Source organism: Grampus griseus (genome assembly GCF_964374135.1).
Source record: "Grampus griseus genome assembly, chromosome: X".
In the NCBI taxonomy this organism is placed as follows: Eukaryota; Metazoa; Chordata; class Mammalia; order Artiodactyla; family Delphinidae; genus Grampus; species Grampus griseus.
The window spans coordinates 20136424-20163764 of record NC_138999.1 but is presented as its reverse complement, the minus strand read 5'-3'; the positions used below and the strand labels follow the sequence as shown (position 1 = coordinate 20163764).

At 40.1% G+C, this 27341-nt stretch overlaps 1 protein-coding gene across 1 annotated transcript in view; it reads left to right on the top strand.

Annotated features, from left to right (window-relative positions):
- The window catches only part of APOO (apolipoprotein O), a 58116-nt gene that overhangs the window by 26122 nt on the left and 4653 nt on the right, over positions 1-27341 (top strand). Inside the window, exons 4-7 of the mRNA XM_082681155.1 lie at positions 1618-1672; positions 4726-4821; positions 12997-13088; positions 16499-16579. Of these exons, the coding sequence (XP_082537281.1) occupies positions 1618-1672; positions 4726-4821; positions 12997-13088; positions 16499-16579 (324 nt within the window). The remainder of the gene's footprint in view (positions 1-1617; positions 1673-4725; positions 4822-12996; positions 13089-16498; positions 16580-27341) is intronic.

Sequence of the window (27341 nt, the reverse complement as noted above, 5' to 3'; positions counted from 1 at the left end):
TATACCCTGAGAAAACGATAATTCAAGAAGAGTCATGTACCACAATGTTCATTGCAGCTCTATTTACAATAGCCAGGACATAGTGTCCATCAACAGATGAATGGATAAAGAAGGTGTGGCATATATATACAATGGAATATTACTCAGCCATAAAAAGAAACAAAATTGAGTTATTTGTACTGGATGGACCTAGAGTCTGTCATACAGAGTGAAGTAAGTCAGAAAGAGAAAAACAAATACTGTATGCTAACACATATATATGGAATATAAAAAAAAAAAGGTTCTGAAGAACCTAGGGGCAGGACAGGAATAAAGCCGCAGAGGTAGAGAATGGACTAGAAGATTTTTAAACCATCTGCCGGTGGTTAAGATAAGGTCAGCACATTTGCAAATATTTCTGTATCATGTAGGCATGACTACTGTTATTTCTCTCGCTCTTTTTTTTTTTGTGGTTATAAACGTACTTTATCTCTACCTTTCAACCCAAGGTTGCTTTTTGGTTTTTACATTTTCATCTGTGCATGATGCTTAGTGCAACAAAACCCCTCAGAATAGTTATCAACATGTTTATTTGTACTAGTTATATGTAAAAAAACCTTTTTTGTGTGATTACACTGGTTTTATTTTCCTATAGATTGAAGTCTTCATGAATGAAAATTTTTCTCATTCCTGGCTCCATTTTCAGGCCTACAAGTTCTAGTCCCTTTCTTCAAGAGCTGATTTAATTTTTCTTCATAGTAAACAGATTATGCTAGCAAAAGAAGTGGGCAGTCTAGACATTGATCTGTAGTTTTTCTCCTTTCATGTGCAGAAAAAAACTAATAATGGATTTTAATGAAGCAGTACTCAGGTTTTTTTAATGTTCTTTATGTCCTCCGCCAAATTCAGCACTTATTATTTAAGACCATTTAACAGTATTAGGATAACTTGCTCTGACTTGAACTGAATTAAAATAAACAAATCCTTTTCCATGTGACAGCAGGTTCTGATATCTTCTGATACCCACATATCTCTTTTCCCATCTTTACTGTACACTTTTTGAAGTAGTCCCTTGCTTTCTTTAGGATCATCTGATGTTCATGTACAAAGCCTTTTTACTGTTGTGGTTAAGAGAATGTTAAATACTTCATTTGCTCAATTGGGGTAAATGTTTCTCCAAACCTGGATATAGACTCCTTTGTCCCATTAAAGCTGGTCATTCCTGCTTCAAATGGGCAGTTTTCAGATATAGGCTCTAAAATCATGGCAAATCAGGAAATAGACTTAATATGAATGATTTAATCTCACAGGGAAAGAATAGCCACTTTAATTATCAAGGGGATTGATTTTTTTTCGTCCTCCTCAATTTCAATAGAAGAACGAAAAGGCTGGGTTGTTGAAACCACTCTACTTGAAATGTTTGCTTCCTGTGGCAATAATAAGCCATTCTGCTGAGCAATTTGTGGTGAAGGGGAAATTAGAAAAGGAAAAACAACGCAAAAAACCCAGGTAGAGAGTATATCCCTTTGTTCAAAAGTGCTAATAACATGATAATTTATTCAGTAAAGACAAATATATTTATTGCTACTTTCTAATCAGCAAATCCTATTGATTCTTTTTTTTTTCTCATCTTTTTAGGAAATGTACTCCCAAACTAAGCCCAAGATGCAAAGTGTGGTTCAGTGGGGGTTAGGTAAGTCGATTTTTAATTAGGCATAATCAGTTTGTTTGACATTGGATTCTTTTTTTTGTTTTTTTTTGGTTTTTTTGTTTTTTGACATTGGATTCTTTAACTGAGAGGCCATGGATGGGCTCCAGGAGATCTGTGAATTCCTTAAAATTGTAGGTAGAATTTTAGAGCTATTTGGATTTTTCTGGAAAGAGAATCTATTTTTTTCATCAGATTTCAGAGAACTAGTGTCCCCAAACACTCAGGTAAGTCTCTTCAAGATCATTAGGATTGTTGGCCTAGCAGATGCAGATACACTGGATTTTCTTTCTTTAAATCTATCTCCAGGTGCAATGTCCTAACTCATCTATAGGTTTTCAGAATCAGGATAGCTCATTGGCACAGCTATTAATACATGTTACAGAAGTTTAGAGGCAGGAAGGAACTGGGCTGGTGTGCCTAGGAAAGGCTTTATTGCATAATTCATAGTGTTCTTACATGTTTTCATTTGTTCTTTATCGCCTTTGATTGTTTTTCACATTCACTTAACACATACACTCATAAACTGGTTTCACAGTCTATGTTCTAACTAATATCAGGAACTGATAAATTTATAGACATTGATCATATTTCATTCCCTTTATTGGACATCTCAGCCAGTCATCCTCTTGTTTTTACAAGTGTTTCCGTGACGATAAAATAAGCATGAGTACAATTTATTTCTTAGTGAAGATTATCATAGTATTGATGCACTGATACCCCTGAGACTACTATATAAGTAAATTCTTCATTTGAAGACAGACATATTAGTAGCTTACCACTTCTTTAAATTATTCATGTATGTTAATATCTTAATTTTATAAACACTTATTTAGTGCTTATTAGGTGTCAGGAACTAGTCTAAGTGCTTTGAAAGTATTAATTTATGTACAATCCTCATAACAACCTTGGCAGTTAGGTACTTTGCTACCTTCATTTTTTACCTGAGGAAGCTAAAGAACTCCTGATCTTTTATCTATATGTGTGACTGAGGTATCTCTTCATTGTCGCCTATCATTCCCCATTGATTCACAGCAGTAGGCAGTATTTGCAATATGAGTCTTTTTTTCCTTCTCCTGGACTCATAGTTACTGCAAAGACTTAAGGAGAAACGTTCCATTATGAGTTGCATTGTTGTCTGCCAAGGCAACCAGTCCATTTCCCAGGAGTCATAGCCAAGACATGTTGCTAGAAGCTGGGCTTCATATTTAGTGTAGTCTTACAGCATATCTTCTTTCCCATTTCTTTGTGATTTTCCCACTTTGGCTCAGCTCACCAAGGCATCTGGGTATCCTTCTATCACCTGCTCTGTGTGCCTGTCTAGAATTGAAAATACCATGCTGGTAGGCAAAAATAAAGGGAAGCAGAAAATTGCCTCAAATGACCCAGACAAGAGGATGAAAAGTTAAAACCAGGTTAAAGGCAAAATAAGTAAAAGGCCAGACAGGAATTGGTGCAAAGAACACAAGCCCTATAGTAGTATTTAAAATGATCACCACATTTCCCAAAGAAGCCAAGAAAAGGATAACTGGCACATGCCTAGTATTATCTAGACGAGAGAATTATTGAGTATTCCAGTTAATTCAGTTCCATGTACATCTGTTAAGTCACCATCATGGCAGGCATTGAAGAGAGAGGCTGATTGAGCCAGTGGTCACAGCCACTGAGGTGCATATAATAAAGTGTTCAATACTAGCACAAATACAGAGACAGTCGTAGATCACCATTGAAGGTACAGAGGAAAGAAACTAGTTTAACAGAGATTGGGGAGATGGGAGCAGTCAGGGAAGGAGTTCTGAGATGAGTCTTGAAGGAACAGTTAGCCACACCAAAACATGGGGGTGGGAATTGGGAGGCATTCCACACAGAGGGCACAGCATGACCAAGGCTTGGAGTGCTGACTTAGTGTTGCGTGTGCCGGGAACTGGAAGCAGATCGGGAGTGCTGAAGATGAGGTTGAGAGACCTGCAGGCTTTTCAAGTCGTGACCTAGCTGAAATCCCTTTGTTAATTCATTCAGTATCCATTAACTCCTAGCAGGGCTTCAAATAAGTATCTGTTGAGTGAACATCCACTATTTACCACTGGGGGAAAATGACATAGAAGTCTAAGCAGTCCACCATTAAGGAGCAGATATTCTCTTTGAGGAGAGATAAAATATACCCTGAATAATTAAAAACAAGGGCCGTACAATTAGGCACCAAATGACAGTAGAGAAAATAACTATGGTGGGACTTTAGAGGAGAAAGAGAGGTGTGGGCTGATGAGTATAGGAAAGGCTTTTCTGAGGAGGTAGGACTTAAGCTAGCTTTTATTTGGTGGCATTGGCTCAGGGGAGAGGAGAGGCGGCCTCATGCAAATGAGGTCATAATGCATGGTCAGGCGTGGCAAGTAGACTCACATGTTGCATTTATTTGTATTTATCTATCAACAGCGACTATTTCCTGCATATACTTGCACTACAAATTTCCTTCATTATCCAGAGTTATTCTTGAGTTTAAATAATGAATTCAGATGGCAAAAGATACATTTTTTTTCCTGAGTCTAATGTATTTGGTTCCTGAATTTTAGAGAGCAAGCAGCAAAGCTTCAGATAGCGACAGATCTATCCAAAGATTTATCCAAATTTATTCTGTTTCTGTGTTTGGATAGCAAGGGATTCCTGTATTTGTCTTTCTACCCTTATGAATAATTGATTCAGATCTGTTGCCTTCAGGAATATGAAGGTAATCTAACATTACTTTATTGTCAGAATGTCATCAGGCTAAAAAGTGTTTGAAAATTGGATACTTGCGATGTAACTAGTAAATCATGTTTATCTCTTACATAAAAAGAACTTGTTGAAAAGAAGCATATTAACAGAAAGCAAAGAATACATTATTTGAGAAGCATTTGCTACTACATACGCTACTTATATTTGACTTTTTTGTTTTGCTCTTTTTGTTTATGTTTATGTTTAATTGAAGTATAGTTGATGTACATGTTTTGTTTTTTAATGAGCAATTTATAAAACTGTTTCCTGGTCTGATTCTATTATAGACAGCTATGAATATCTCCAAAATGCACCTCCTGGATTTTTTCCAAGACTTGGTGTTATTGGTTTTTCTGGAGTTGTTGGACTCCTTTTGGCTAGAGGTAGGTACAATTTTGTAGTTTTTTTTTTAAACAGTTCATAAGGGAGACATAACATATACATTTGATTCTTTCTTTTCACTTACCAGTTTTTGGAATAATGAGTTAGTTCCTGAATATGGCCTTCTTGATGTATAATTGATGTGGTTGTTTTCTCCAGTATATTTGATTTTAAACATATATAGAAATTGTAAAAAGATAAAATGAAAGAAATTATATACTTTTGGTTACAAAAAGAAAACTCAAAATGGATTAAAGACCTAAATGTAAGGCCAGACACTATCAAACTCTTAGAGGAAAGCATAAGCAGAACACTCTATGACATAAATCATAGCAAGATCCTTTTTGACCCACCTCCTAGAGAAATGGAAATAAAAACAAAAATAAACAACTGGGACCTAATGAAACTTCAAAGCTTTTGCACAGCAAAGGAAACCATAAACAAGACGAAAAGACAACCCTCAGAATGGGAGAAAATATTTGCAAATGAAGCAACTGACAAAGGATTAATCTCCAAAATTTACAAGCAGCTCATGCAGCTCAATATCAAAAAAACAACCCAATCCAAAAATGGGCAGAAGACCTAAATAGACATTTCTCCAAAGAAGATATACAGATTGCCAACAAACACATGAAAGGATGCTCAACATCATTAATCATTAGAGAAATGCAAATCAAAACTACAATGAGGTATCTCACCTCACACTGGGCAGAATGGCCATCATCAAAAAGTCTACAAACAATAAATGCTAGAGAGGGTGTGGAGAAAAGGGAACCCTCTTGCTCTGTTGGTGGGAATGTAAATTGATACAGCCACTATGGAGAGCAGTATGGAGGTTCCTTAAAAAACTAAAAATAGAACTACCATACGACCCAGCAATCCCACTACTGGGCATATACCCTGAGAAAACCATAATTCAAAAAGAGTCATGTACCAAGATGTTCACTGCAGCTCTATTTACAATAGCCGGGACATGGAAGCAACCTAAGTGTCCATCGACAGATGAATGGATAAAGAAGATGTGGCACATATATACAATGGAATATTAACTCAGCCATAAAAAGAAACGAAATTGAGTTATTTGTAGTGAGGTGGATGGACCTAGAGTCTGTCATACAGAGTGAAGTAAGTCAGAAAGAGAAAAACAAATACTGTATGCTAACACATATATATGGAATCTAAGAAGAAAGAAAAAAGATCGTGAAGAATCTAAGGGCAAGATGGGAATAAAGACACAGACCTACTAGAGAATGGACTTGAGGATATGGGGGGAGGGAAGGGTAAGCTGTGACAAAGTGAGAGAGTGGCATGGACATATATACACTACCAACCGTAAAATAGCTAGCTAGTGGGAAGCAGTCGCATAGCACAGGGAGATCAGCTCAGTGGTTTGTGACCACCTAGAGGGGTGGGATAGGGAGGGTGGGAAGGAGGGAGATGCAAGAGGGAAGAAATATGGGAACATATGTATATGTATAACTGATTCACTTTGTTATAAAGCAGAAACTAACACACCATTGTAAAGCAATTATACTCCAATAAAGATGTTAAAAAAAAAAAAAAAGATCAGGGGCTTCCCTGGTGGCACAGTGGTTGAGAGTCCGCCTGCCGATGCAGGGGAAGTGGGTTCGTGCCCCGGTCCGGGAATATCCCACATACCGTGGAGCGGTTGGGCCCGTGAGCCATGGCCGCTGAGCCTGCGTGTCCGGAGCCTGTGCTCCGCAATGGGAGAGGCCACAGCAGTGAGAGGCCCGCATACCGGGAAAAAAAAAAAGATTATTTTCTCTAATAAGAACCTACTGAATATCACAGGGAACTCTATTCAATACTCTGTGATGACCTATATGGGAATAGAGTATAGAAAAGAGTGGATATATGTATATGTATAACTGACTCACTTTGCTGTACAGCAGAAACTAACACAGCGTTGTAAATCAACTATACTCCAATAAAAAAATTAATTAGAATAAAAAAAGAAAAAGAAATTAGTTATCCTTTATAGGCACATTTACTTGGTCAAATTCCTGTTGCTCTTTGATACAGAAAGAGTGAACTTTCATTAATGAAGATCTGTCACACCTGAGAAACTGTAAATGTTTCACTATTAAGATTAAGCTATTAGGGCTTCCCTGTTGGTGCAGTGGTTAAAAATCCGCCTGCCAATGCAGGGGATGTGGGTTTGAGCCCTGGCCTGGGAAGATTGCACATGCCACAGAGCGACTGGGCCCGTGCACCACACCTACTGAGCCTGCGCTCTAGAGCCTGCGAGCCACAACTACTGAAGCCCACGTGCCACAACTACTGAAGCCCATGCGCCTAGAGCCCATGCTCCACAATAAGAGAAGCTACCTCAATGAGAAGTCCACGCACCACAACGAATAGTGGCCCCACTCTCTGCAACTAGAGAAAGCCCATGCACAACACTGAAGACCCAATGCAGCCAAAAATAAATAAAATAAATTTATATTAAAATAAAAGATCAGGCTATTATTCCTAGTAACAGTGATTTAATGGAGAGTTTATTAATTTCTTGATGTCTTGTACCTTCAGTCAGTGATGATAAAAACTTGTAAAAATACTTAAAATTAGGGACTTCCCTGGGGTCCAGTGGTTAAGAATCCACCTTCCAGTGCAGAGGACGCAGGTTCCATTCCTGGTCAGGGAACTAGGATCCCACATGCCACAGGGCAACTAAGCCTGCGTGACATAACTACTGAGCCCGCACACTCTGGAGCCTTTGCACCACAACTAGAGAGCCTGTGCATCACAGCTACTGAGCCCCTGTGCTCTAGAGCCCACGTGCCATAACTAGAGAGAAGCCCGTGCGCTGCAACAAAGAGCCTGCATGCCACAAGGATCCCGCGTGCTGCAACTAAGACCTAATGCAGCGAAATAAATAAATATTTTTAAAAAATATACTTAAAATTAGGGGCTTCCCTGGTGGTGCAGTGGTTGAGAGTCCGCCTGCCGATGCAGGGGACATGGGTTCGTGCCCTGGTCCGGGAGGATCCCACATGCTGTGGAGCGGCTGGGCCCGTGAGCCATGGCCGCTGAGCCTGCGCGTCCGGAGCCTGTGCTCCGCAGCGGGAGAGGCCACAACAGTGGGAGGCCTGCGTACCGCAAAAAAATATATATATACTTAGAATTAAAAGCTAACAAATATCAACTTAAAGATATTACTACACCTTACTGCTGGATTACAAAACATTTATAGGAAATACAGGATGATAAAATACTTCATTATAATTAGATGAATTTATGAGCTACTTGAAGTTTCATTGATTGTAAAATTCAGGCTTCACAAAAATTCCTAAATTATAAAGATTATGAACCCTGTAATCGGTCCCCATAAAAGATAACTATAGAGACTAGTTTGATAACCATTTCTCAATATTAAAAACCTTCCTATACATGCTGGGGCTTCCCTGGTGGCGCAGTGGTTGAGAGTCCGCCTGCCGATGCAGGGGACGCGGGTTCGTGCCCCGGTCCAGGAAGATCCCGCATGCCTCGGAGCGGCTGGGCCCGTGAGCCATGGCCGCTGGGCCTGCGCATCTGGAGCCTGTGCTCCGCAACGGGAGAGGCCACAGCAGTGAGAGGCCCGCGTACCACAAAAGAACAAACAAACAAAAACAAACAAACAAAAAAACCCTTCCTATACATGCCTTAACCGCACTTTTAGAATCTGGAAGAATGCTGCCCTGGTGCCACTCCCCCAGTGTGTGGAATGAACTCCTGTTGTAGTTTTTGTGTCCTCCTCCCGTCTTGTGCAGAATATATAAGAATTAAATGCAGTTTGTTGTTACTAATCAGCTTGGGCAATAGTTGAACCAGCTTTTTTCCCAAACTTCTTTCCCCTCCTTCTGTAAAGCTGTCTAGGAAAGCATTCCTATGTTATTTAGATAGTGTTTAGAATTTATGAAGATCCCAAGGCCAGGGTGTTGGAATTTGACTGGGTGTTAGGGAGCCAGGAACGTGGAATCAAGTGAGATTAGCTTCCTCCTTCCCTCTCCATGGGTAGAGCACGTGGAGCAGTTTTACAGCCCTAAAGAGAGCTCCCTGTGCCATGTGTGCTCTTTAAACTGTGTTTATCTCCTGCACATCCACTGTGGTAACTGTCCTGCGGACGACTGGGGACTATGCTCTCCTGGGCAGAACAGCAGCAGAAGGACACCACTACTGCGGGTCCTTTGCCTTTGCTTTTGTTTTCTTGCTTGTTCCTCTCTCTTCTTCCTTTTCCTGAGAGGGCTCGGTTGTATTAAAATAATTTAAAACCTTAATTCTTTTTCAGAAAAGTACACATGCACACATACTCATGCGCACGTACCAAACAACAGAACTTTTCCCGTGGGTGCTGGGGTACAAGGGCCTGAGGTAAACAGCATTGGGGTGGGGGGGTCCCTAAGCAAGATGAGTGGGGAGTGGGAGGGTAGGTATGTTCATGGGTGGTCAGAATGATTTTCAGGCCCCTCCTGGTCCCCTATGCTGGCAGCAGTACGATGGGCTCAGAAGGTCCCTCCTGGTGGAGTTTCTTTTCTTCTTTTTTTTCAGTCTAACATTTTATTTATTTTAATTTTATTTTTTGATAAAAATTATATGTATTTATGGTGTACAACATGATGTTTTGATACACGTATACCTAGTGAAATTATTACTAGAGTCGAGCTAATTAATATATCTTCTCATATAGTTACCTTTTTTGTGATGAGAGCACTTGAAATCTCCTCTCTTAGTAAATGTCCAGGGTTCAGTATTACTAACTGTAGTCATCATGCCGTTCATTCGATCTCTAGGCTTATTCATCCTACATAGCTGCACCTTTGTACCCTTTGACCAACACCTCCCCATTTCTCCCACCTCCCCACCCACTTCTACTCTCTGCTTCTATGTATTTGACTTTTTTAGATTCTACATATCAGTGAGATCTTGCACTGTTCTTTCTTTCTCTGTCTGGCTCATTTCACTTAGCATAATGTCCTCCAGGTTCATCCATATTTTTGCACATGGTACAATGTCCTTCCTTTTAAAGGCTGAATAATATTCCATGGTAAATATATACCACAATTTCTTTATCCATTCTTCCATTGAAAGACACTTAGTTTGGTTTCATGTCTTGGCTATTGTGAATAATGCTACAATGAACATGGGATACTTCAAGATACTGATTTCATTTCCTTTGGGTATATACCCAGAAGAGGGATTGCTGGATCATATGGATAGGTTTCTTGAGCATTCAGCAGTTAATGGTGGTGAGGGTGGCCAGGACTGTGGTGAGGACAAGAGGTACTTCTCTGGAAGAGAGATGAGTGGATGATCATTCAGAGGAAGTGGGCCCAACCAGGACACCCAAGGGTGGCAGGTGGTCGTTGCCCACCATTGTTGCCTTCTGGTGGCTCCCTGCAGCACTGGCAGCCAGTGGTTCCCCTCTGGCAATGCTGATGGTTACAGTTTAGACCACTGGCTTCTTGGGAGGTGTGGGTGTGGAGATATGCAGGGAGACAGGGGATTGCACTTTCTTCCAGAAGTTCTGGGGCCCCCAGCTCATTGTGTGAACCACTAGGAGCTAGAAGCTCAAGAGCTGCTGCCTATCAGCTTTCCCTAGAGGAGTGAAAAGTGGCTGGTTGGAGGGTTTGCTGTCCTCCACCTGGTCCTCACCTTCATGAGCTGCCCAGGTGCTTAAAGCTTCAAGTGTACAGGTGGGCTTCCAGGGGTGTAAAAGGCTTTTCTCTTCTGGAGTAATTATAGCCTTTCAGTCAAGGCAATAGGACAGGGAGAGAAACATAATATTAAGAGTCTAGATTGATAGTATTTGTATTCTCTTCTGTAACCCCAGTTCCATTTTGGGGGGTTTGTCTGTTTAAAGTTTAAGACCGATAAACAGCACTTACATTTTTCTTTGTAAATGTGAGTAACATACATTGCACTAGCATCTATATGCGTCCCATCTCAAAAACCCCGTGCCTCTGAGTGGAGACTGTTTCTTGTGTCAAGTCCATTTCTAGTGTATTCTCCAGTTTTACCCTCTACCAGTTTTCTTAATCTCATTCTTATTTCTCCCAGCTCTCCATCCTTCTGTCTGTTCATTTCCCCTTTCCCAGGGCTCTACGTATTCTCACAGTCTAGACTGAGACTCAGTCAACACAGCTGTTGTCTTGGGCCATGGCTCCACGCTCTCTTGGGTTTGACCCCCTTTGCCTGGGGTCCGTGTTGTCTTCTCCTAGATTTGCTGCCATGTTGTTGAAGTACATGCTTAAGTCACTTTCAAAAAAGCCTATGTTGGAGGTAAACTTTCCAAGTTTTTGCAAGTCTGAAAGGACTCATACCTAGTGATCGTTTGGTTGGTTGTAGAATTTGTTCTCCATCAAAACTTTTCTGGCTGCATCTTCTAGCACCCAGCGTTGCAGGTGTGAGAGTCAGCAACCAGTCTGCGTGATTGTTCCTTATGAAGTGATTCATTTTTTTCTTTTTCTCTGGAAGCTTTGAGGATCTTCTCTTAGTCTTCAATGTTCTAAACTTCCATGGTGCTGTGACTACATATAGATGTTTTCATTCTTTGGTTGGGCATTTTGGTAGCTTGCAGCCCTCAGCTGTAGGCAAATATATATCTTGTATTTATTTGAAAATTTCCTCTCATTCTTTTTCTTTCCTGAACTCGAATTCATTTGTGATTGAGCTATTTAAACTGACCCCATGTGTCTCTTGTATTTTCTTGACTATTTTATTCTTTTTGCATTAGTTTACTTTGGTCATTTCCAAGAGCTCTTTTCACAGAACTCATTTTTCTTTTAATGCAGTAGCTTCTTGAATTTATTGATGATACTTAATAACAGGTTTAGTTTTGTTTTTAAGTTCTTCTCTTTCCTTTAGGGTCATTTTTCCTTCTTGCTTGTCTTGATCTTCTCTTGTATGTTGCAGGCTTTCCTCAGCTTTCCTCAGTTGTACAGTCATGTTTAAGAACAAGGCAAAAAACAAAACAAGAAAGAACAAGGCAATTGAAACTCTAATAAGAACATTTTGTGTGTAGATGGGGCTTGCTGGCAAGCAGGTTCTCCCTCAGGGTGAGCCAAAAGGGGACTGCCCTTAGGTGGGGGGGTGACAGTGAAGGCTGGACTCTTCAGCACTAACATGCACATGCACTCACACCAGCTGTCTCGGTTCTCAGCAGCAAATCCATGGCATTTCTTTAGCGATACCCTGCCCCCCTTTTAAGATTTTGTCTGGCGAGATGGCATGGCCACAGGCAGTTTTGCACAGGCATGGCATGGAGGAAGGAGAGGCTCACCTGGTCCACGCACAGGACTTGTATTTCTCCCCCTATTTTGATCCCTGTTTGCCCTCTCCACCCTGCATGGTACCTGACATCTCTGGGCTGCCAGGGACATTCTGCTCCCTCCTCTGCTGTGGCCCCTCCTCAGGATTTAAAGGCTGTCTGTCCTTTTGCTCCCATCCACTCTCCGTTTTCTGAACCTTTGCTGACCCTTCTTAATAGCCAATAGCCCCTCCATACATTTTCTCTTCGTTGTGGGTTTATTATCTGTGTTTTATTCTTTTACTGTTATTTTTATGGGGTATTGGAAAGGAGAGGAGAGGAATGCTTGCATTCAGTATTTAAATAGGAAGCCAGTTTACTATGAAAGAATGTAAACCTTAGAAACCAAAATAATGTGTGGTTTTCTTTTTAAAACAATCTTTTTTTCTGTTTGCTTAGAAATGGTAGTTCTCTTGAAAACATTGTATTGATGAAAAAAGCCAGGTGCAAAAGACTACATATTATATGATTCCATTTATACGAAATGTCCAGAGTAGGCAAATCCATAGAGTTAGAAAGTAGATTAGTGGTTTCCTAGGGCTGGAGGTCATGGAGGAATTGGGGAGTGACTGCTCACAGATGTGGGGATTCTTTTTGGGTGATGACTTCTAAAATTGATTGTGGTGATGGCCTTGTACCTCTGTGAATACACTAAAAGCCATTGAATGGTACAATTTAAGTGGGTGAGTTGTGTGAATTGTATCTTCCTAAAGCTATGAAAATGTGGTGGTCCTTTTTGGTTCATATATTAGGCACATTCTCTGTCAGTCTAAGACCAAAGAAGTCTTACTCAATGTTAGATATATGACACAAACTGTAATGGTAAAGATAATGAATACTCTGATGGTGTCCATAACCTTTTTTTTAATAGGTTCAAAAATAAAGAAGCTGGTGTATCCACCTGTTTTCATGGGATTAGCTGCCTCTCTTTATTATCCACAACAAGCCATTGTATTTGTCCAGGTAAGTTAGATTCAGTAAGCTTGCATGTCCTTTGTTCTTGCTTATGTATGTATGGGTTTACTGCTTAATTTAATTTTATTTTGCAGCCTTTCTAACACCAGACTAAAATTTGTTTGCACATATAAATGAACTACAACAAATTTAAATGTTTTTCTGCACTATGTACCTCACTTCTGGCCCTCCTTCCAATGTCAGTATTCAGAGAATGCATGCTAATTTGAATATTAATCAAAGAAAATTTGCTATGCCTTTTTTTTTTGCATAATTACATGGAAATCTAGAGACTCAAATTCCAAAGCTGCTAGTTACAGGTCATTCTCAGTTTGGGCTTATCTGGTCACAACCTGCCCTCCTTGGAGTTGCAGGCATGGGCCTGTGCTCTGGCCCTCTGCGCCTTCTCCCTCATCATGGTGCTAGCCTCGCTTTCCTTGCTGGGGACTACAGGGAGTGCAGTCCCTTCTGCTGGGAACGCCTTTCTCAGGGCTGTCAGTTGGCTGCTCCTTTCCTACCCTTCAGGCCTCAGTTTGATGGCATCCTGGCAAGTAGAACACAGTGGCAAGAACACGGGTGAAGCTGATGCCTTAGTCAGCTTGAGCTGTCGTAACAAAATACCACAGACTGTGAGGCTTAAATAACAGAAATTTATTTTCTCACAGTTCTGGAGGCTGGAAGTCCAAGATCAAGGTATCAGCAAGGTTGGTTTCTCCTGAGGCCTCTCTCCGTGACTTGCAGATGGCCACCTTCTCCCTGTGTCCTCACATGGCCTTGTCATTGTGCGTGCACTCCCCTGGTGTATCATCCTTGTCTTATAATGACACTAGTTAGATTAGAGGTCTACCCTTATGATGAACTTGACCTTAATTACCTCTCTAAAGGCCCTGTCTCCAAATACAGTCTACTGTATTAACACTGTGGGTTAGGGCTTCAGTATATGAATTTTGGGGGATACAATTCAGTCCATAACAGCTGGACCAGCAGTTCTCAGAGTGTAGTCCCTGGACCAGCAGCATCAGAACCACCTGGGAACTTGTTAGAAATGCAAATTTTCAGGCCCCAACCCGGACCTACTGACTCAGACACTGAGGGTTAGGGCCAGCAATATGTGGTTTAGCAAGCCCTCCGGGGGATTTTTAGCAAGCCCATAATATTTGAGAACCACTGATAAAGACTAGACTCTCTCAGGGCAGTGGTGTGTGGACTTAGTGCGACTCTACATGTAGAGTCCCTTGGAAAACTGCAAGAGCAAGGCAGACTCGAGGTTTTGAGGTCCTAGACAACTTACGGAGACAAGGACTCATTTGCCAGAATTGCCATCTCACACTGACACTTGGTCCTAGGAGGAATAGCAGTGCCATCACCAGATTTCGGCCCTGAGGGCTCTGAGCCAAAATGACCTGAAACTGTGCCCCCTGCAGTCCTTGTGACAGTATCGAGTCTACATTCCTAGACGGTGCTGCAGTTGCAGGTGGGAGCCCAGTGGCTCCAGCTGCGGGAAATTGTTGCCTTTGGTGGCAAATACCAGTAAGATCTTCATAGCATGGCCTTGTCATTGCTTACAGCAGTCCTGGAGGCAGACAGTTACTGATCCTCTGCCTGCTTCAGCCCCAGCTCTGGAACAGTGAATCGTGTCTGCCTGCCCTAGATCATAAAAATAATCAAACATCATCTTAGTCTGTTATGGTTTAAATAGTAAATTGGCTGCTGGCTGAGAAGCATATGTGGCTGCCCTCTGAGTAGAGGCCTTTTTTTATCTTATATGCCACAGCATATGTTGCAAAAGATTTTTTATATTCACAACCAAGATAGTAGCATGCAAATCTGAGTTGTATTCTAATTTATTTTTAAAGTCAGGGGGAAGGAGTTTTGTCTTTTATTTTGTACCTAGGGTAAGCCAGAGCAAAGCAATTAACTAGTTTCACTAGATATAAAACATTAGTGATCTGTTTGGGATGATGAAAACGTTTTGAAAATGGATGGTGGTGATGGCTGCATAGCATTGTGAATGTAATTAATGCCACTGAATTGTACACCTAAAAGTGGTTCAAATGGTAAATGTTATGTGTATTTGCCACAATAAAACAAAACAACATCAGCGACTGAAAGAGAATTTCTGATACCGTTTTAGTGTCATTTAGTTCCTATTTCACAGTTTCTTTTCTACTTCCTCTTCTTTTTTTTTCTTTTTTTTTAATGAATGCCATGACCTTGGACAAGCCACTTAATCACTTATATTCTGTTTTCTGTTCAGTAGTGTTTGGAGAAAAGTACTGTAAGAAAACCCTTAAAGTGATGGCAAATATTATTTTTCTCTCAAATTTAAAGCATTGAAAACAGTGCCATACTCATGATAAATGCTTGATATGTCTACCAGTGGGTGTGAGAATCATATCATGTCCTAAGAACAGTTGGAGCAACTGGAAGAATATAACTTCTAAGAAACCAGCATGTTGCAGCAACCCCTGGATTTACTAGCACTGTGATCTTAGTCACTCGGCCTCTGAATATTTCCTTACAGTCTTTGCCTACTTACCACATAGGGTTGTTATATAGAATAGAGATAAATCATGTGAATGTGCTTTGTAAAGTAAAATGCTATACACAGACAAATTATTATAAAAACTAGGAAGAGAATAATAACTGCTTTCAGAAAATTGAAGTACTGTCATTTAGAAGAATAATCAATATGGTCATAAGTAGGACGAACGAATGCAAATTATTGGAAGCATTTTTTTTTAAGAAAGCTCAATACTTAAAAAAAAAGTTTCCAACAATTAAAGCCAACAAGCCAAAGTTGGACAAGTGCATTTTAAGGTAGTGAGCTCACTGACCCCAAAATATTCTCTGACCCTGGGGCCTACCTCTCAGGATGTTGTAGAAAGGATTTTGAAACAGGAGGCAAAATCGCTGTAGAAACTCGAAGACTTTATGTTTTGAGGGATCTGGAAAGACTGAGAGTATCTTTACTGGGCTCACCTATTTTTTTTACCTAGCCCCAAAAATGAATGATTGATTTTAAGCTTGATTTTCAGACTTGTTTGGCTGTTACATGCTAGATGTGATAGGTAGAAGCCTTCCTTCTTGTCTGATCTTCAGGCATTTCCCATATCAGCAATGATCTACATTTTTTTTCCTTGAAATTGTGAAAGTTTGAAATATACACCTATAATTTATGGCAAATTATTTTAAACAGTAACTATACACTGGGAAGCTATTTTTTCTTTTTATGCTATCATTCTTACTATCTTTTATTTGCTTACATTGCACAGTTTTAATGTGTATGTTCCAAGATTCCTTTGTTTGTCGTATGCTTAAATACAGTTCTTTTGGAAACAGGGCAAAAGAAAACAAAATTCTCTTCCTTACTACTTCATGTATGGAATAGCAATGTGTCTTTTATATTTTGTTTCAAGGTCAGTGGGGAGAAATTATATGACTGGGGTTTACGTGGATACATAGTCGTAGAAGATTTGTGGAAGGAGAACATTCAAAAGGTGAGAAAGATCTTTTTCATTATCTTCCTTTTGGTTTAAATATGTGGTTTCTCTCAGGTTTTATAAAATTCTTGATGCCCTGTTGCTTGCTCTTGCTTTTTCTGTTTGTATTTCCTTATGCTTCTAGCTCAGATTCTCTGGTGGCCTTTATTGGAGGAGCAATAGAACCTCTGTGCATTTGATTATTTTCAGCAGGGCTGAATAAGTGGGGGCCATAAAATACATTCCACCCCAGTCTTAGACCATAATTTCCACTGTATTTTATTTACAGTTTGCTCAAAGTGTTGCATATTATCTGAAAGTTTTATCAAAACTAGATTCAGGGCTTCCCTGGTGGCGCAGTGGTTGAGAGTCCGCCTGCCGATGCAGGGGACACGGGTTCGTGCCCCAGTCTGGGAAGATCCCACATGCCGCGGAGCGGCTGGGCCCGTGAGCCATGGCCGCTGAGCCTGTGCATCCGGAGCCTGTGCTCCACAACGGGAGAGGCCACAACAGTGAGAGGCCCGCGTACCGCAAAAAAAAAAAAAAAAAAAAAAAACTAGATTCAAAGGGAACATGCTATGCTCCCAGCAAAAGACAAATAACCGAGACTCCTCTTGATATTTCATTCACCATAGGCTTTGTTCTTCGCTTTATCAGTACTGTCCAGTTAAGGGCAAATACTGGACCAGCCACCAGTTACAGGCCATTGTGCTGACTGGTGGGCAAACAGCAGAGGGGAAAAGGTTGTGGAATTATAAGGACAGGTCATTTTTTTGTCTCTTCTCACAGCCACTTAGCTGATTAAATGTTGCCTATGTTTGCTGGGACATTCTCTCTTTCCTCTGATAAGGATTAGAGAATATAGAACAAGGCATCATGCCTCCTCCAAGCACTCAGAGGCACAGCTCGATAAGGAAGAATTAGGGTTCTTATTATTAACATACCTTCTGTATCATAGAATACTTTTGACTCCTGTCATCTCAAATCAGAATACCCTTTTAAAAAATATAAATACCTAGGGAATTCCCTGGTGGTCCAGTGGTTAGGCTCCGAGCTTCCACTGCAGGGGGCATGGGTTCGATCCCTGGTCGGGGAACTAAGATCTCGCATGCTATGCGGCATGGCCCATAAATAAATAGATAGATAAATAGATAAATACATACATACCTATCTCAAAACCCAGGATTTCAAACTGGAATTTGGAAGTAACATTAACAGAATAAATTATAAGCCCTCCTCATTAGTTACATAAATAATCTTCCAGTGAAATCTTAAGACTAATTATTGTACTGGTGATTTGTAAATGAATTAGTCTCTGTTGAGCCTGTTTAAACTAGCTCTTGAGTAGGAAGTTCTATATTAATATCAAGTGCCCTTTGGCAATCCCTTTTAAAGAATAAATGCTCATAGTTTTATTTTCATTTCTCTGACATTTTCTTTGGAAGCTTTCTTTCCTGTTTAAAAAATTCCTGAAGTCCACACTGAGTTTAATATGGGAAAGGAAACAGAATGTCAGGAAAACTATACACAGCCTTAGAAAGAAATGTAGAAAATGAAACTCCTCCTCAGTTCTGAGTGCTCACTGTGGTGTCAGTGCAGAACCGATGCACATGAAAGCTATGGTGGGGGGGATCCCCTGGGAGCCTCTGAGCGCTCACTGTGGTGTCAGGCAGACACGTGCACACCAATGGGACTGTGGTTGGAATGCAAGCTAAGCAGAACAGCATTTTATTGTAATTTGAAAACGTTGGATATTACAGCTACTCGTATTTACATGCAAGTCTTTGGGGAGCGAGATAGTAAAGATGCCTAATTAGCCTGGGGTTGGTCTGCATGTCGTCTCTGGTCTTCCTTCTATGCTCTTGCCCTCTTGAGCGTCACTGAGAGCTTAGTGTTCTTCCATTCACTTACTCTCAAAGCACAGTTGTCCTGACAGCTATCTGTTGTGAATAGAAGATAATAAAATGGATGTTGACTACTTAAACATTTAGCACAAGTTTTAAATGAAAAATATCAGAAGGCCTTATTAATTCAAGATTTGATATAGTTAGATTTGGGGAATTATTTGATATGTACATACTTTTGGTGGTAAATAGTCAAAGAAATTTGTGGACATTGTGTTTAAAATGGGGCCCTGAGGGACTTCCCTGGTGGTCCAGTGGTTAAGGTTCTGTACTTCCAGTGCAGGGGAACTAGATCCCCGCATTCCACAAATTTCTTTGACTACTTACAACCAAAAGTAGGTACATCTGTTACATTATTATAGTACAAACAATTATGAACCAGATTGCACCTAATTGAGACTGGTAATTGAAGCCTAACTTGAAAACCAATTTCCAGACATGCTAAGAAACAGACAAATATCTCCTCCATGAGGTGTTCTTCAGTTCCCTTCAAAGAATTCCCGGGCCCCCAAAGATTCCTGTTCCAGGGTAGCTTAAGTCTTTGCTCTCGTTAATAAAGCAAAAACAAACAAAAAATACTGAAACCCACAAAGTCCAACAAGTGGGGGGCAGGGAAATCAATAAAAGACAATGGCATTTCACTATCAAATAATGGGGCCCTGAAATTTTAAGTGGTATGAATGATGGTTCAGTTCTCAATTATATTATTTCCCATGGAGCTGTATTACTCTCAGAAACCATCAGTCTGTGGCATTTTTTGCTCTGCCACATCTCTTTTCCCTTTTAGGAATTAATTCTAAATGTTTGCACTGAGTCTTCTATCAACGAAGTTTGGATGAGGTGGTCTTTCAGTCCTGTCATTGGTCAGTGAAGAGGAATTTATCTGCTTCAGCTAAAATGAATTCTTTGTCTGAACTGTGAAGCAAAGATGGGTGTGTCCAGAAATATTGTCATCATAATGGGTCTAGGTTTTTTTTCTTTTTTTGAGATAAAAGAACATATAAAATATGTCATAAAATACAACATATATAATATAAAATAACTGCATATATATGTATATTTACAGTTTAAAATCCAACAATATAATGACCATACATATACCAACAAACCATCCATCTTTAAAAATAGGAAATTACCAATGTCTTCCAAGTTCTTCCTGGGCCCTTCCATCTCCCCAGAGAGAACCACTATCCAGAATTTTGTGCTTTTCATTCCATTGTTTTTCTTTAAACTTTTTCTTTTAGTTGAACCACATAACGTATTTATTCTAAAACACTGTAGTTGAGCTTGCCTGTTTTTTGCCTTTATAATATAAATATCAAATATACATATAAATAAATATATAGTTTAGATGGAGTCTTACTATATGTGTTATTTTGCAAGTTGTTTTGTTCCCTAAACATTATGTTAATGGGTTGTGTATGCCCGTAATTTATTAATTTACACTGCTATGGAATATTTCTTTGTGGGAAAATACCCATGTTGATGGCTAACTAGGTGGCTTTCAGTATATTGTCGTTGCACACACAGCTTTGAGCATATTTCTGTACATGTGTCATGGTTTATTAAGAGTTTCTTAGGCCAGGGACTTCCCTGGTGGCACAGTGGTTAAGAATCTGCCTGCCAATGCAGGGGACACGGGTTCGATCCCTGGTCCGGGAAGATCCCACATGCTGCGGAGCAACTAAGCTTGTGCACCACAACTACTGAGCCCACATGCTGCAACTACTTGAGCCTGCGCGCCTAGAGCCCGTGCTCCACAACAAGAGAAGCCACTGCAACGAGAAGCCCGTGCACCGCAACAAAGAGTAGCCCCCACTTGCCATAACTAGAGAGAGCCCGCACTCAGCAACGAAGACCCAACGCAGCCAAAAATTAAATTAAATTAAATTAAATTAAATTAAAAAAAGAGTTTTTCTAGGCCAGGATTCCTAGTTCATAATGTCTGCACATCAATTTTACTAGATGACAAGTTTTCCATTTTTGCCAGTCTGGTGCCTTTGAAATAGTTTTTCACTGTGGGGTGTGTTTGTGTGTTTGTGTGTGTGTGTGTGTGTGTGTGTGTGCGTGCGTGTGTATGTCTTTACTTTGTTCCCCAGTTTTTATTTTGAAAAAATATTTCAAAACTACAGAACAGTTGCAGGAATAGTATAATGAATATACCCTTCACATAGATTCACAAATTAACGTTTTGCTACATTTGCTTTGTCTTTTTACACATGCTTGGGTGCTCACACACATGTGTATTTTATTTTTCTGAACCATTTGAGAGTTAGTTGTAGATACTGCGCTTTCTACCCATATCTAATTCAGCATATATTTCTAAAGAACATGGTCATTTACTGATATAATCACAATACCATTATCATGCTCAGGAAAGTTGACATTTCATTGTTTACATAATCATTATCTAATATACAGTCCATAGTCAGATTTCCTCAGTTGCCACAATAATGTGCTTTCCTTCAACAATTTTTAAATTGATTTTTTTATCGCTGAGTGAATTATTATAAGGCACATACCCTTGTAACCATCATCTAGGACAAAAACCCAGAATTTTGCCAGCCTCCCCAGAAGCCCTTCCATGTAGCTCACCCCAATCACATTCCTCTCTTTCCATCCAAAACTACCTACTATCCTGACTTCCATAGTAGGAAGTAACTTCCCTGTTTTTCTTAATGGCTTTATCACCTAAGTCTTTATCCCTGTCACTTTAGTCTTGCCCATGGTTATTTCTGACTTGATATTCCTTTTAAGTCTTTTTTTTTCCCTTTTAAGTCACTTAATCTACTGGTTCCCCTTCCATCCTCTTATTTTCCTTACACTGTATCTGTTAAAGGAACCTGGCGTGTCGGACCTGTAGAGTTTCCAACAGTTTGGGTTTTGCGGATTGCACGCTTACGGTGCAGTTGAACGTGTTCCTTTCTTCTCTACGTTTCCTGTAGATTGGCCACTGGATCCAGAGGCTGCCTAATCAAGTTCGTGTTTGATCCTATTGGCAAGGCTATAGGTCTATGTAGGCATCTAAGTTTTTGCTTCACTTTACCATTTTGGTGTTAGTGGCTATTGAGGCTCAATGCCTAGACCTACTGACTCACTGGGAGTTGGAAAATGGTGATATTCTATTTCTGTCATTTCACATAATAGCTAGAACACTTTAATAAGGAACTGCTTCCCCTCATATACTATTTAGTTACACAGTTATAGGAAAGTTAGGATAAATGCTCAATTTTTGCTCTTGTTTATCTGGTTTTCAAAATAATAAATTGGTTCCCTCATCCTCAGAAGGTCACCAATTAGTGGGGTTTTTTTGAGAATCATTTTGAATTTGTAGATTTAAATATATTTGGGTTTGAATGCTTTGTATTTCTTATCCTTGTTGGAGTTCAGATTGTTCCATTTTGGCCAGTAGAAGTTGGCTCTGCGTCCTTTTGACATGACACAAGGACTCTGCAATAGTTTCCTCGCTGTCTGGCATGTCAAAATGGTCTCAGAATCTCTCATTGTTGTTTTAATGTATGTTCCTTTGATTACTAATGAGGTTGAGCATCTTTTCACATGTTTATTGGTTTCTTCTTGAAATGCCTGTTTATGTCTTTTGGCCTTTTTTTTTTTTTTTTTCTGGTACGCAGGCCTTTCACTGTTGTGGCCTCTCCCGTTGTGGAGCACAGGCTCCGGACGTGCAGGCTCAGCAGCCATGGCTCACGGGCCCAGCCGCTCCGCGGCATGTGGAATCTTCCCGGACCGGGGCACGAACCCGTGTCCCCTGCATCGGCAGGCAGACTCTCAACCACTGCGCCCCGAGGGAAGCCCTTTTTGGCCATTTTTCATGTGGGTCATTAGTTCCTTTCTTAATGATTATAAGAGTTCTTTATTTTTTCCTATATACTAATATTTTTGGTCACATGTTTGCAGATGTCTTCTCCCAGTTTGAGGCTTGTTTCTTCAGTTTTGGTGCCTCTTGATGATCAGAAGTACTTAATGTAGTTGATTCATAGATCTTTTCCATTACGGTTTTCACTCTTTGACTCTAGATGTTTAATAAAAGCATGAAACTATTGATTGTCCGTTGCTAATCTGAAACCCTTTCAGAATAGTCCCAGCTCAAAGCCTGAGTTTCAGAGATGGAGGCTATTTGTGGGTGTCAGGCTCCAGGGTCACAGATAGCTCTTTTGGAGTCGTCTTCTACATTAGCCAAACACAGCAGTGTGTTTCATTAAAAGTCATGTTTAATTTTCACTAGATTTTTAAAAAATGTGACAAGTTACTATCAAAGAATTGTAGAATGACTGTTAAAGACCAACAATAACTAAAAAGAAAATTCTTAATAATTCTTTGAAGGTAAGGAAAATATAAAAGAAATGTAAACCTGTTACTAACATGAAAACTGAGCAGAACTTCTAAAGCTGAGCTTTTTATAGTTGTATTCAAGCCTTTGCTGGCTCAGCAGGAAATTGAAAGGGAAGCAGCAGCCATCAATCTGAGTAAATGTGTCCTGCTTTCTTTTTCTCCATTCGAAATTCCTTAGCTTTCTAAACACACTCAAGTTTTGCTGTAAGTTATGTGATTTTAAAGTGATCATCTTTGAAATAAGGCAGTCACAGAAGGAGAAATACCGTATGATTCCACTTAAATGAAGTATCTAAAATAGTCAAATTTATAGAAGAAGAGAGTAGAGTGGTGGTTGCCAGGGGCTGGGGGGAGTGGAAAATGGGGAGTTGCTAATCAGTGGGTATAAAGTTTCAGTTATGCAAGATGAATACATTCTAGAGACCTGCTGTACAATATAGTGCCTATAGTTAACATTACTGTATTGTACACTTAAAAATTTGTCAGGAGGGCAGATCTCATATTAAGCGTTCTTACCACAATAAAATAAAAATAAGGACAATGTGGTGGGTTTTCCATAAAGCTAAATTTGTTCTGAATTTGTGTCCTTTCTAGTTTTTGCTGTTTAAAATTCTAAGAAATAAAGGTACTAGGCAATGATTTTTCTTTTTTTTTTTCTTGGCTGCGTTGGGTCTTCATTGCTGTGCGCGGGCTTTCTCTAGTTGTGGGGAGCAGGGGCTACTCTTCGTCGCGGTGCGTGGGCTTCTCATTGCGGTGGCTTCTCTTGTTGCGGAGCACAGGCTCTAGGTGCACAGGCTTCAGTAGTTGTGACACACAGGCTCAGTATTTGTGGCTCGTGGGCTCTGGAGCGCAGGCTCAGTAGTTGTGACGCACGGGCTTAGTTGCTCCGCGGCATGTGAGATCGTCCCGGACCAGGATTGAACCCGTGTCTCCTGCATTGGCAGGCAGATTCCTAACCACTGTGCCACCAGGGAAGTCCCTTTCTTTTTTTTAAAACATCATTACTTAACAAAATAAAAAGTAAGAAATCCTGAAAAAAGAAGTCTGCTTTTTCGAAAGGCATACACTTTTGGTATGAGGAAAGGTAGACAAGGCAGGATGCAGCATGGCCTGGTGGCCAAGAGAGTGGACTCCAGAGTGGGTGCACAGGGCTCTTCCCCCACTCCCACCCCACCCCCACCTCTTACAAGCCTTGAAACCTTGGGAAGTCGCTCTGGTGCTCTTGGGAAATGGGGGTAGTACCTCATGGGGCTGTTTCAAGGATTGAGTTTATCCATGTGAGAAGCTGAGAAAATGGACAGACTTTAGAAATGGTAACCATGATAGATGTCATGTGACATCTGCTTAGGAGAAGGTAACATTTCCTCACGGAAAATGGAGCCCTAGGGCTTATTATACTCCTTAGTCAAAAGTCCTCCTATCTGTTTTAGTTTCCCATTGCAGCCATAACTAATGACCACAAATTTACTGGCTGAAAGTAGTACAAATTTATTATCTTAGACTCTGTAGGTCAGGAGTCCGGTGCTAAATCAAGGTGTCAGCAGGGCTGCATTCCTTTCTGGAGGTTCCAGGGGAGAATCCGCTTCCTGCTCCTTGAGGTTGTTGACAGAATTTAGTTTCTTGGCAGTTATAGGACCAAGGTCTGCTTTGCTAGCTGTCAGCTGAGGGTAGTTCCCAGCTTCTAGAGGCTGCAGCATTCCTTGACTCCCAGCCCTCTTCCTTCGTCTTCAGAGCCAGCTGCTGCAGATGAGTCCTTTTCATGTCCCATTTCTTTGACCCTGTCTTCCATCCTCTTAGACTATAGGAACCCATGTGATTCGATTGGGCCCACCCAGATAATCCAAGATAATCTCCCTATTGTAAGGTCAGCTGGTTAGCAACCTTAACTCCAGTGCCACCGTAATTCTCCTTTGCCATGTATGGTAGCACAGTCACAGGTTCCAGGATTAGGGTGCAAACATCTTTGAAGGGGCCGTTATTCTGCCTACCACATCCAGTGAACTGGAATTTCACTGGGGTCTGTAACAGGTCATTTATGTTTACCTTTTATTTCCTCATCAAAAAAGTTAAGTGACCTACCACATAGGATAGGTAGTTTTTTTTTAACATCTTTATTGGAGTATAATTGCTTTACAATGGTGTGTTAGTTTCTGCTTTATAACAAAGTGAATCAGCTATACATATACAGATATCCCCATATCTCCTCCCTCTTGCATCTCCCTCCCACCCTCCCTATCCCACCCCTCTAGGTGGTCACCAAGCACCGAGCTGATCTCCCTGTGCTATGCGGCTGCTTCCCACTAGCTATCTGTTTTACGTTTGGTAGTGTATATATGTCCATGCCGCTCTCTCACTTCGCCCCAGCTTACCCGTCCCCCTCCCTGTGTCCTCAAGTCCATTCTCTACGTCTGTGTCTTTATTCCTGTCCTGCCCCTAGGTTCATCAGAACCTTTTTTTTTTTTTTAGATTCCATATATATGTGTTAGCATACGGTATTTATTTTTTCTCTTTCTGACTTACTTCACTCTGTATGACCGTCTCTAGGTCCATCCACGTCACTACAGATAACTCAGTTTCGTTTCTTTTGGGATAGGTCATTTTTATTGAGCACTTGCTGTGAGCTTGGCCCTGTGTGCTAACTGTATGCTCAGGAAGAGTCTGTGAGGCAGGTTCTATTATTATCTCCATGTTATAAACGAGGAAACTGCATTTTGGAGGAGTTAAGTAATTGATCAAAATAATTCAGCTGGTGAGGGGATCAGACATTTCAAGTGGATTGCTGTACCTCAGAGGTTTGGCTAGAAATCCCCCTTCATATGGCAGTGCATACTAATTAGAAATAAATATTTTGATTAAAACAAATGTTTCAATTTTGCTAATAGAAATTATTATTCATGTTCATGGACATGGTAAGAAAATAAAATTTCTACTGTAGCTTAGCCAAGTTGACACATAAAATTAACCATCACAGTGCAGTGCTGTTTAGCTTATTCCTCTAGCCCTTTGCAATCCAATATGGCAGGCACCAGATGTTGACTACATGAAGTGTAGCTAATCTGAACTGAGGTATGCTGTAAGCGCAAATTCACACCAAATTTAGAAGACATGGTACAAACAAAAAGATTGTAAACTATCTCATAATTTTAATGTTGATTGATGTTATATTGATTACATGTTGAAATAATAGTATTTTAGATGTGTTGGGTTAAATAAAATGTATCAATCACTTTAAAAAAACAATGAAACCCAGTATGTATTGAAATTAGATATAAGGAGAATGGTTGCATTGTAAAATATTTTAAATAAAACTGTCTGAAAATGCAAAAAAATTTGATTTCTGGCTTGTGCTAAGTCACAAACTGTCTTTTGAAGTCAGAATGTTGTTTTTGCTGAGATGATGATGGTTTGTGCCAAGAGAGATCTGATTTGTAATAGGGTGGATGGGTTCAATACTTCATTAGTGAGATATTTGACTGCATGTTTTGTTATACTATAAGTGATATGTAGTCAAACAAGAAAAATTTCCTAGCAACAGTTGTTTTCTTCAACCAGAAGAATGTCTTTATGTACTCATTTTCTTAATGTCCAAAGGATAAAAAAGTTTATGAATTTAGCATCTTATATTCTTATCTTATTCTAAGATAGTATATCTTATCTTATATTTTTGATTAACTAAGTAGGGAACCACATGGTTTTTATGACAGACCCAATTGTTGGACATAGTTATCTCACTTGCCTTCATAAGCCTCTTTTTATCTCTTCTTCATTAATTACATACCCAAACTTTTTTTTAAACACTCATCAGGTCTCTAGGTTCTAGCTCATTTCATTTGTTTATTCAGCAACTGTTTGAATACTGTATGCTAGGAGGTCCTAGGAGTATTGTGCCCTCATGAAACTTAAATATATTTGTGAAGGATTCAAACATGAATGAAAGAATTACACAAATCAGGAAGTACATGGTTGCTATCAATGTGAATAAAAGGTTCTTATCTGAATCGAAGGGCAGAGGACAGGGGAAAGCCTTGATCTAAAGGATGAATAGCATTTAGCCAAACCAAAATTGGGATTGACCAGTCTAGGTCAAGGGATTTATTTTGCAAAGGTCCTATCCCAGGAAAGAGCTTGGCAAGTTGGAAGAGCAACAGCAAGAATGCCTCTGGGGTGTGTGTGTGTGTGTGTGTGTGTGTGTGTGTGTGTGTGTGTGTGAAAGTGGCTCTCAAGGAATAGTGTAAGGCATAGGCGCTGAGTCCTGTAGAGCTCTGTTCAGAGCAACAAGTAGACCTGGATATTGTGTGATGATCCACCAAGCAATACGTATGGCCTCTTTCCCCAGAACTCCATCATCATGGGAATGTGGTCTGTAGATAGGGTGACCATATAATTTATCATCCAAACCAGGATACTCTTGAGAGTGAAACGGGGCACTATTAATTATGCTGGGACAATAAGTATAAACCAGTATGTATAACTTGGGCAAGCCAAGATGTATGATCACTATGCTTAGAGACAGGTTCTCAACCACT